At 31.4% G+C, this 12,249-nt stretch overlaps 1 protein-coding gene across 1 annotated transcript; it reads left to right on the forward strand.

Moving 5' to 3' along the window:
- Window positions 1-1,766: 1,766 nt before the first annotated feature.
- pll (serine/threonine-protein kinase pelle) lies at window positions 1,767-11,824 on the forward strand. The gene is made up of 10 exons (XM_090115569.1): window positions 1,767-1,964; window positions 2,984-3,206; window positions 4,216-4,295; window positions 4,725-4,802; window positions 5,238-5,403; window positions 5,973-6,110; window positions 7,134-7,260; window positions 10,273-10,437; window positions 11,026-11,219; window positions 11,602-11,824. Exons 1-10 carry the CDS (start codon window positions 1,845-1,847, stop codon window positions 11,775-11,777), a joined length of 1,467 nt encoding a protein of 488 aa, XP_089971695.1. The 5' UTR covers window positions 1,767-1,844; the 3' UTR covers window positions 11,778-11,824.
- Window positions 11,825-12,249: the final 425 nt, after the last annotated feature.

A 12,249-nucleotide genomic window follows, 5' to 3' on the forward strand; every position in this document is an offset into this window, starting at 1 on the left:
AAACAATGTTACTCACTGCCCTCATTTTAAACCAACTGTTATAATGTGAAATGAAGCAATGTAGGTTTTTACATTTTTTTTTATTAACGTTTAAAATTTTCAATAGGTATAAAATGCACAAGTCTGCAAGAAAATGGTTTCCTTAGTTATTTAAATATTAATTAAATTATGGGCCAAAAACATTGAGGTATTATTACGTACGTAAGTACGTAGTACACTCAATGGCCAAAAATTATATCTTTTAGCATGAGCGAAACATAACGATATTCTCTTCTATACGCCAATTACAATCAATCAAAAGCTACTGCTTTTAAAACTCTACTAAAGATACTTTCTGTTTATATTTCTTTTATTGGCTTCACCTACAGTATGTTTGTAACTATGTAACCGACTTTTTTGACTCGATTTTGACTTAAAATAAGTCAAAATCGGACAGATTTAATTCAAATTTTGTACACTTATCAACGATCGGTAACAATACAATAACAACAATAATTTAATGATTTTAAGCGTGTTTTTTACTTCTTGAAAACTACTTGTAATTATTACCTATTTTAATAAAATCTTTGGCATTTAGGAATGTGAAATTCATTATTTTCTACGATACATGGGACATAAGTAGGTAAACTAGATACAAAGGGTATTGTCAATTGCGGTATAAAACCGCGAAATTTTAGATGTTGTGCCATCGGATGTTAGAAGTATTACAATCATACAAACCTACAATCCTTATTCTATAAATTTTAATATCGTAAGTGTGCGTGGCTATAAATCCTACCATAAATTACTTATATAAAATGCGAAAGTATCTATTAATTACTGAACTGATTACAATGAAATTGACCGCACATATAGAGGGTAACTTGGATTAACACATAGGATAGGTTTTATCGCGGAAATCCCAAGGGAACGGGAACTATGTGAGTTTTTCTTTAAAAATGCGGGCGAAGCCGTGAGCGGAAAGCTAGCATTATACGCCATATTATTCATCATATCAGTAAGAATTTAGTTCATTAAGTAGGTACTAACTTTCCGCTCCATGATGAATGATCATGAAATGAAAAAATGATCTAAATCATTTCTTAGGTTTCAAGCCATGTAGGTAAGTATCAATTTTTAAAGTGAAACTTTTATTACATCGTCTCAAACTTTTTGGTCTGTGTAGTGCATGTCGCGTGTATGATGTATCGCGGCTGCCGAGTAGGTATACCTACTCGGCAGCCGACCGTCACGCGACATGCGCTACACAAAGCAGTGTTCGGAACCGTTCGTTTCACTTTTACCGTGGTTTCATAAAACCACACAACATTTTTTTCTAAAATCGGTTCAATGAAAAGGCAGGCAGACACACACCGGACATACATTTTTATGTGCTTTACTTGAACTTCTAGTACTTACTCCCCATATTTTATAGATTTGAGGGTACTTTCGAAAAAAATATTTTTAATTTACAACAAGTAAATAATTGTTAACTAACTTTCTATTTTGAAATTGTATTAATTCCTGTACAGAAGTACTTGTACAATTTGATAAACTTAAACACTGAATTCTAAAATGGGATTATATGTATTATTAGAAATTTCTAAAGAAATGGTGATTATTCAAGCAAAATAATATGCGTCTCTAGTAATAACATTAGTAAAAATATTTTTGTTTTTATATATGGCAATAATTAAAATAATGTCAATTTGACATTGATTAATGATTTGACAGGGAAATCAGCTGTCCACTGCCCGCAGGCCGCAGCCCGCAAGTGTCAATTTTACGCAGTCATAAACAGGTGTCTATCGAGTTATGTATTTATTTTGTTGAATTTAACCTTAATAAATAAATGAAAGTGTAAAATGTATATTTACGAGTTACCTTTTGATATAAATAAAGAGTTGTGCAGATTATTAGACAACGATGACGACTGGAAGGAACTCTCAGGAGTTTATATGAAGTATTCTGCGTTTGATATCAATGTAAGTATAGTTTCGTCGGTAAGTATTATAATTTGTTGGGAGTTTCGGGTTTCCCCACACGTAAGCATATAACTCTTTGGATTTCCCAAATTAAATATACATTTTTGCCTTAAAACCGTTTTCTCTCGTGTATTTCACGTTATAACAGTTTTCCTTATAACAAATTTACGTAATATATAAACTAAAATCATGCTAGTTGGTTATTTCTATACATTACCGTTGGGTAACTACTTGAACTCAAACTATTTATTCATACTATAATCTACTAAAAGTATTTTTGAATGGTTATTTTTTATACAGTCATCTTCTCAAACATTACTTCAGTTATCTACTTAGTTAAAATCAAACCTAAAACTAATAAACATTATATAAATAACATTATATAATGAACAGAGGTGTTGTCGAATTCAAAAATATATTTATTGAAAATAATAACTTCATAATATTTCCTTCTGAGTGAATAATAACATTATTAAATAAATTAAATAAACAAAAATTAACATAATATGGTCAGTTTTATATCATATTATCTTCCTCTTCTTTGAAATGACATTGTTATTCTTAATTATTTCTATTGTAAACAATCTGAACTGTCTTAAGGAAAATCATCTCAAAAACTAAAGATAGACAATATTTGTATTATACATCATCCGATCTTCAAATCATATCTACTTAATAACTTCTACCTTTAAAATGTGTATGGTATTTCTAATAGATTACTTTTATAATAAACTTAATTCATCAATAATGATGTTAACAAATTGGAGATACTTACCTTGTTAAATTCATGTTGACTCTGAAATATGTTTATAAAATTATTGGGTTATACCTAATATAAACATTTCCTACACATAATGTTACAGGTAAATTAAAATACATGATTACACATACATACATACTGCTAAGTGATAAGGCCGCCTAAAAGACTATATTGATTTTTTATGTATAAAATTATAACAAAATTCTCTTATCTATAGTTATAATGAAGAAATAAATAAACATAACATACATTTTTATAGGAAATAGAACAAACAGCAAAACGGCAAGCTACATCGCCAACAAACCAGTTATTCACAAAATGGGGCCAACAGAACCACAGAGTGGAGGAACTATTCATACTTCTATACAGAATGAAACATATACCAGCTTTAAGGTGCTTAGTTCCTGTGGTGGATAGTCGGTTCCACAAGTTATTGCAGAAACATGACAGTAGGAGTATAAAGGACAGGAGTAATTTAATTGGTAAGTTTTTTAATGTTTTGTTAACTAGCGGTCCGCCCGGGCTTCGCCTGTGGTTCTCTCCATAAGAACCATCCTCGTACTTCAAGGAAGATAGTAAAAAAAGAATTATCGAAATCGGTCCACCCGTTCATGCGTGATGCCGTGACCAAGGAAAACGGGTTTCATTTTTATATACATACTAGCAGTCCGCCCCTGCTTCGCCCGTAGTACATATTTACGTTTTCTCTACATAAGAACCATTCTCGTACTTCAAGGAATATAATAAAAAAAGAATTATCGAAATCAGTTCAGCCGTTCTCGAGTTATGCGCTTACCAACACATTTTGCGATTCATTTTTATATATAAGAAAGATATAGATAAGTATTAGTTAAGGAATATATTAATAAATATCTAATTTACATTATTAGCACCTTGTAGAAATGTTTAGATAAATAATATTACAACTAATTGGAGACAATATAACTTTTCATGTATAATGGCTGCTTGTCCTGGTTTTGCCTTGGTTCAACTGTGATTAAAATTTAGAAAAGTACAGTAATATAAAATGTAATTACCATAGATAGGATAGACTACTGTCAGCTTCATGCTCTATAAGTTATGTTACAGTTAAAAGTAATCAAAAACTAAAAAGGTATGTTTTTCAAAGTACCAAATATGCAGTGAACAATAACATAATGTACTGGTTCTTTTGTGTTACTTTTTTTGTAGCAATAAAATGAAACATCAAACTTCACTTACAATAATTGTTGAACCAATATTCCTATAGGTCATGAACTGTATAATTATAATTCTATGAAATGAATCATTAATAAAGGTATAGGTTTGATTGTTTTAGTTTCTAAGAATGGATGAGTAACTTCATACAAATTTATTTTGACGACAGGATAATATGAAAATAATAAAAGTGAACATTCAATTTTACTTAAAACTGCTAAGGAAGTGGTCAAAGAGGCCAGTATTCATAATTTTATTATTAAGTATTAAATATTATTTTGTCTTTTCTTTCAGAAAATGCATATAAACAGAGCACACAAAAAATGGACGGTAGCGAATCATCATTGCCTCTTCCTGTTATGCTTATAGAGAAGGTAAATATTTTATTTTAATATGTTTTAATAACTTTAATATTTCAATAAAGATGACAATGCAATAATAATTTTTAAAGTTAATTTTTTATATATTTAATTTCACATGAAGTTATAATAAAAATATATATTACTAGCGGTCCGCCCCGGCTTCGCCCGTGGTACATATTTCGCAATAAAAGGTAGCCTATGTTCTTTCTCAGGATCTAAAGATTATCTGTGCCAAATTTCATCAAAATCGGTCCAGTAGTTTATGAGCCTATTCATTGCAATCAAACAAAGAAACAAACAAAGTTTTCCTCTTTATAATATTAGTGTAGATGACGTATTTAACGAAAAAACAATTATAAATGAAACTTATTATTTTTTCTTGTTTTATTTAAAACCATTTTTTATAATTTTTAAACATTTAAATATAATTTATCTTTTCAGGGTGCCCATTTCCCAACTCCAAGCCGCATTGTAGAAGTTCATACAAATACAGATGATTCAAATACAGATTCTACAAGGGTAACTATGATTCACAAATACTGTATCTTTTAAAAACATAATATGATTTTTAAATTGATAGTTTTTAACTAGCAAAAAAGCAATTATTTCTATATGTTTAATGTGTTGTTATGTTAAATACCAATCATCAAAATACATCATCAGCCAAGGAGGAACAAACATAAATGTAAATTATAGTGTACTAGCGGTCCGCCCCGGCTTCGCCCGTGGTACATATTTCGCAATAAAAGGTAGCCTATGTTCTTTCTCAGGGTCTAAAGATTATCTGTGCCAAATTTCATCAAAATTGGTCCAGTAGTTTATGCGTGAAAACCATACATACATACATAATTACAAACCTTTCCTCTTTATAATATTAGTATAGATAAAATTACCAAAAATCATAATACTTTTTTTTGCGTTTAAAAAAATCTGTAATCTTTCTTTTCATTTCAGAATAGTTCAACAGCACAAAGCGGAAAGGGTGATGTTTTAGACGACGAGTTCCTTAAAAGTGTATCAGCCATACCAATGTTGAGGTATGAGGATCTACGGGAAGCGACAAATAATTGGAATGATACTAATTTGCTTGGTAGAGGCGGTTTTGGACAGGTTTTTAAAGGTATTATTTTTTTTAGCCACAGACAATAACAGAGATTTTGATGTGCGTCATAGAGCATAAATATTTTGAATTTTTAAAGGGTTTTTTTGCCAAAATATATAATTGTTGTATCCAAGAGTTTTTGTACAATTATTAAAAATTTTAATAAAATTATTTAATTATAACATTGAATAATTACTATAATTAACAGCACAGTTCGTAAACAGCACATTTGAACTACATATAAACTAAAAAATGTGATTCTTATATTTTGGTATCCTAATTATTTTTATGAATCCCAAACGGAAAATGCAATCTAATTATTCTATATGTCCATTAATATTAAAAGTCGAATTGACGTGAATTACTTTTTGACGTGACAACGTCTTATAATTCGATAGAGCCGGCTGCACGCACGAAAAAACATGACTCATGCGGCGTTACCTCGCTCTGAGGCGTTCCATGTAAGGCTTGAAGTGCAAGCGAGAGCGCGGAACGAGCGACAAAGAAGCACAATCGGACGTTGTCACGTTCAACAGCTATCGTCAGTAAACCGACTTTACAGACAACCAATTTTTTTTTTATTTCAGGAGAATGGAAACTCTTACCCGTAGCTGTCAAACGGTTAAGAGATAATGATGACAAAAACAAGGAATTAATTCGTGAAATGTGCCTCAATCAGTACAGACATGATAATATACTGCCGCTGTATGGATATAGTTTAGGAGGTATGTTTCATTATTATTCATACTATCCATACTAATATTATAAATGCGAAAGTAACTCTGTCTGTCTGTCTGTTATTCAATCACGCCTTAACTACTGAACCAATTTGCATGACATTTGGTATAGAGATATTTTGATACCCGAGAAAGGACATAGGCTACTTTTTACCCCGGGAAATAGGATAGGTTTTATCACGGGAACGGGAACTATGCGGGTTTTTCTTTGACTGCGCGGGCGAAGCTGCGGGTGGAAAGCTAGTATTATATATATTGTATGTAGCTGTTATATTTTAGTATAAAAACTAATAATATCTAATATTGTACTATTATATGTATAACAATAGTATATGTATAACAATAGTATATGTATAACAATAGTAATATATTCTAGTATAATATTTTATCATAATCCAAGCAAACAAATCAAAAATAATATAATTAGTAAATTAACGGCAGGTTTCTGAATTGAGTATTTGTTGTTAGGAATGTCACGAAACATACTTAAATGGTGATTAAATATTTACTTATATCTAACATAAGCTTTCTCATATCTTAATTGAAATAATTTATTTGGAAACCCGCTGTAACAACTTTCTTTTATATTATACAACAGTTTATTTATTTAAAACAGTTACATCACAGAGATGACCCCCATAATAAAGTAAAATTATAATACCTACATTTTTAACTGCTTAAAGACATTTCTGTTGAAGACATTCATATTATAATTCAGTCACTTGAATGTTTAATTAGATTTCCGCCCGCGGCTTCGCCCGCGTTTTCAAAAACCCGCAAAGTTCCCAGGATAAAAAGTAACCTATGTCTTATTCTGGGTCTTCAGCTACCTACATACCAAATTTTTATTGTAATCGGTTCAGTAGTATTTGCGTGAAAGAGACAAACATCCATCATATTCAGAAACATTCGCATTTATAATATTAGTACGACAAATTACAAATTGATGTTTAAAAGCTCATTTCGTTATTCGTGTTTTAAAAGTATATACATATTTATTTATAATTTCAGGTCCAGAAGCATGTTTAGTATATCAATTAATGGCGGGAGGGTCTTTAGAGCAAAGACTTAGATGTAAATCTCATCACCCGCCGTTATCTTGGGGGCAGCGGTATAGAATAGTGCATGGTGTTGCCAGGTAAATATAAAGTTATTTATTCATTCTTGCTTAATACAACAAAGTAGAGTAAATAAAAATATTATAATAAATCCCATGAAGGTATTTAAATGTACGGTCTTTTTGTTAAATAACAATCTCTTCCAGGTAACCTAAAAGTGGAATAAACTTAGTGGAATTGAAATGCGATAAATAAAAAACAAACAGATATTAATATGGGTCTATTTATACGAAATTCTTGTCACGTATGACACAACACTATGCCATAATAATATGTGTTAGTGCCATAATTATTTGTGAAACTGGTTGCTATTATAAAATTAAATAATTAGTTATGACTTATGAAATATTCATTAGATTTGAAATACGTAGTTCCTAAACTATTTTTATACTTACTCTTCTATAGGCATGACGAAAGATTTTGAAATCCTCTTCCATAATGTGTGTATACGTTTACTATACAAGAAAAACCCTATATTTCGGTAATATACTTAAATTTAACGAAGATAAAAGCCATTTTCCAAAAAATATTTATTATCTGTGCCAAAACAGCTCGCAGGTGTCATGGCGTAGGCGTGACGTCACACTTTGGTAAATACGTAATTATTTGTACGCATTGCGAAGAAAATTAAAAAAATATTTATTTAATATGTGTTATAGAAACGAATTTCAAAGTTTATAAGTGGTGTGCAGTATTGCAGTGTGAATCCACATAAAAATAATGCTCAGAAATGTGTTAGTAATTATTTCAAGCGAGAAAATAATAAGAAATGATTGTATAAAGTTGGCGCGGAGAACCCCGAACCATGTATTCGTGAATTCGCAATTATATTTCTGTTCTGAGTCGATAAAGCATACGTGAAACAATAGAAAATAAATAAAAATGCGTATTCTCAACATATTCATAACAACAAAAAACATCTGACGTGAGTTGTTTACTTAAGCGTGACGTCACGCGTGTTTTAGTCAAAATGGCCAACTGCAGTATTTCAATGTTTTACTTTATTGATAATCTCATTAATCCTAATGTTTTTAAGATTTCTAAGTCACTATATGTAATTTATCTATTATACATTTTCCCTTAAAAACACTAATACGATCATTTATGGATACTGTCGTCATGCCTATTATACAGGGTGTCCCAAAAAGTAGTGATATACTGAAGCTGGGAGGTAGAGAACTTAGAGGGCTATCCGAATCACCCCCATGTGTGTTATGCGATTTTTCGTATTTTCGGAGTTATTACATTTTTTTCAATTTTTCATCTATCGCCGAGTACGATGAGATTTTTATTTATGGTGACGTGAATTATTGCGCTAGATGCTTGATTTTTTTTGGGTGCTAAGCTGAAAGATAGGCCAATTCAGTATGGTAACATTTACTATCATTAGATCTTCGAATGGAATAAAAAAAAGAATTAAATGCCAAGAAAGATAAAATTACCCAGTATGTTCATAACTTCAAGGGCCCATAAAAAATAAAATCACATAAAATGTTTTTTCCATTTGGCTTTTAAAAACTTGCTCTATCGATCAGGTAGCTACCCTAAAAATTTCATTTTATTATTATGAAGGCTTCAATCGAAAAATTGAAATCTAAATGTGGTAAGTGCAAAATTTTTATTAACATGATGATCATTTAAACCAATAAATAGGTGTTTAATTACCAGAATTTTTTTTAAATAGCCCCGCTGTTGCTCAATGCAAGTGCGACATCACCGTAAAAAGTTGTCTTTCTAATGTCTGAATGCTCTTTTATCATTTTTAATGGTTTCTTCTGCTACTATGAATTTCCGGGTTATTTCGTCCAAATTGTGGCAGTCTCTCGTCTTTGTAGTATCCCCACGGAAAAAATTCAATAGGGTTAATGTCCGGTGACCGTGGAGGCAAGGCTAAAGGGCAAAAATACCCTGAAAGATGGATTGGTCGTTGCAGCCTGCGCATGCGCCGGTGACGCCTGCTTTAAAACCTGGCCTCCACGGTCCCTCGACCTAAACCCCATTGATTTGTTTCAATGGGGATACTAAAAAGACTTCGGCTACTTGAGAGAATGCCACAATTTGGACGAAATAGCCCGGAAATTCATAGTAGCAGAAGAAACCATTAAAAATGATAAAAAAGCATTCAGACATTTAAAAGACAACTTTTTACGGTGATGTCGCACTTGCATTGAGCAACAGCGGGGATATTTAAAAAAAAATTCTGGTAATTAAACACCTATTTATTGGTTTTAATGATCATCATGTTAATAAAAATTTTGCACTTACCACATTTAGATTTCAATTTTTCGATTGAAGCCTTCAGAATAATAAAATGAAATTTTTAGGGTAGCTACCTGATTGATAGAGCAAGTTTTTAAAAGCCAAATGGAAAACCTTTTTTATGTGATTTTATTTTTTTATGGGCCCTTGAAGTTATGAACATACTGGGTAATTTTATCTTTCTTGGCATTTAATTCTTTTTTTTATTCCATTCGAAGATCTAACGATAGTAAATGTTACCATACTGAATTGGCCTATCTTTCAGCTTAGCACACAAAAAAAATCAAGCATCTAGCGCAATAATTCACGTCACCATAAATAAAAATCTCATCATACCCGGCGATAGATGAAAAATTGAAAAAAATGTAATAACTCCGAAAATACGAAAAATCGCATAACACACATGGGGGTGATTCGGATAGCCCTCTTGGTCCTCTACCTCCCAGCTTCCGTTCATCACTACTTTTTGGGACACCCTGTATAATGTATGTTCTGCCAAAAAAAAAAACAAATACCTATAATTATTTTAAAGTGAAACTTTTATTACATCGTCTCAAACTTTTTGGTCTGTGTAGCGCATGTCGCGTGTATCGCGGCTGCCGAGTAGGTATACCTACTCGGCAGCCGACCGACACGCGACATGCGCTACAAAAAGCAGTGTTCGGAACCGTTCGAACAGTTTCACTTTTACCGTGCTTTCATAAAACCACACAACATTTTTTGTAAATAAAATGTTTATTTTTATTTTATAAAAACATTTTATAATCTTTCAGAGGACTGCAATACCTCCACACAATGGCAGGAACACCATTAATACACGGAGATATAAAACCGGCTAATATTCTATTGGACCAATGTACGATGCCCAAAATTGGTGACTTTGGTCTGGCTAGAAAGGGTCCATATGGTGAAGATAGAACGCATATGAAGGTTTCTAGGTAAGAATATAGATAAATAATTATATAATTATTTATTATATTAGCTGTAGTTAAGGTTTTTGTTTTTATCGCCTGATATGTATCACTACATATTATAGAACAAAGTCCTCCACCACGTGTGTTTATTTAAAATAAACTTAAAAACTACTACACCACTTCCGTTATGTTTTCACCACTGAATAGCGTGGTTCTAGAAGGTTTTAGTACTGATTTGTTAAGATTTGTTTAAAGCTGCAGTCCACTAGTTAAAGAATAATAAATGCCTTCGGGCTTTTGTATTCTGCTCTATGTGTTCTCTATACAGTTCAAAATGATAAATAAACTTATTTATAATGCAGATTATCTTATCAAAATCCATTCAACCATTCCAAATATTTGAGAAACAACTACTAATAAAACAAATTGAAATGAAGCGATCTGCATCCTTTGTTTGACATAAATAAAATCCTCTAGTGTTTCCTTGTAGTCAATATAATAGTAGTATTATGGCAATCAGAAACAGACACTTTAATTTCATTGTTAATTTTAAAACACATGTTTAAAAAATTATATTACATACCATATTTAACTTAATTTCACTCATTCCAGAGTGCACGGAACCCGTCCATACTTGCCCGACGAGTATCTCCGATCGCGCTGTCTCTCTCCCGCAGTGGATGTGTTTAGTTACGGTGTTGTTATGTTGGAAGTTGCAACAGCACTACCAGCTATAGAGAGGGCGAGAAACATCATGTTGCTGAGCGATTATATGCAGCAACAAGCAAGGGAGGGGGTGGATTTTGGTAAGAGATCTATTACAACAGAAATTTATAACATTACAGTCGATCGGGCTACGTCAGGGTAGACATTTTTTCAAAATTTCCAGTTATCCTACATCCAAGCGAAAACAAATCCAAATAATCAAAAATAAATGATAGGTTCGAGATACTGGTTTTGAACACTGACAATTGAAATTTATTATTGTTAAAAAAAATCAAATATGTATAAGCATTTTCATGTTTCGAAACTAAAAATTTTATCATAAAAAATATATTGGTACTTCCTTAATTAACTCGATCAAACAAACTCTTCGTGTCAATAATATTAGCATACATAATATATTATGTCTCATTCATTACAACTACAATTTTTCCCATTTTAATAAATCTATTTTCATTTTCACAGCTACCCTCGAAGACCCTATACTAAAGAACACACCAAACGCAAACCCACGAATGTGTCGAGATTTCATATCTATCGGCTTACATTGCACAAAGTATTTACGACAAGAGAGACCAACTATGCTTGAAGTGTACAAACGTTTGGACGCTATGGAGTTCCCGGGGAAACATTATGCGTGAAACTAGCTTTTACATGCGGTTTTTCTTGTATAAATTGAGTGGATATCGCTGTTGCAAAGAAAAATAAACTTAAAAATAATTGTCGTCTTCCATCATCGTATTTTGAGTGAAAGAAAGAATAATAAACACAAAAATTATTACATTTTTTGTTCAACAGCATTGGCGTAACAACATAACAACAAAAATTAGTATCACGCTAAAATTTGTCCGAAACATAACTATGCCTACGCGTTTTTGGGCAGAGTTTATATTCAAAAGACTTTGAACTTGACTGCCATGTAATAAGATATTAATTTCAATGAATGTTTTATCTATAAAAAAAAGGTTTTATTATTAATAAAATTATGAAGACTAATGGAAATAAAACATTAATTTATATTAGTACAGGAATACTGATATTGATTTAAATAATATTGTTCTTTCCAAAAGATTCTCTTGCCATTTGAATGTGAATTTATACTTTATGAGATAA

This window comes from Colias eurytheme, chromosome 23, assembly GCF_061535395.1.
Source record: "Colias eurytheme isolate Ceu_HAF_F1 chromosome 23, ilColEury1 Martin Lab GWU primary, whole genome shotgun sequence".
In the NCBI taxonomy this organism is placed as follows: domain Eukaryota; kingdom Metazoa; phylum Arthropoda; class Insecta; order Lepidoptera; family Pieridae; genus Colias; species Colias eurytheme.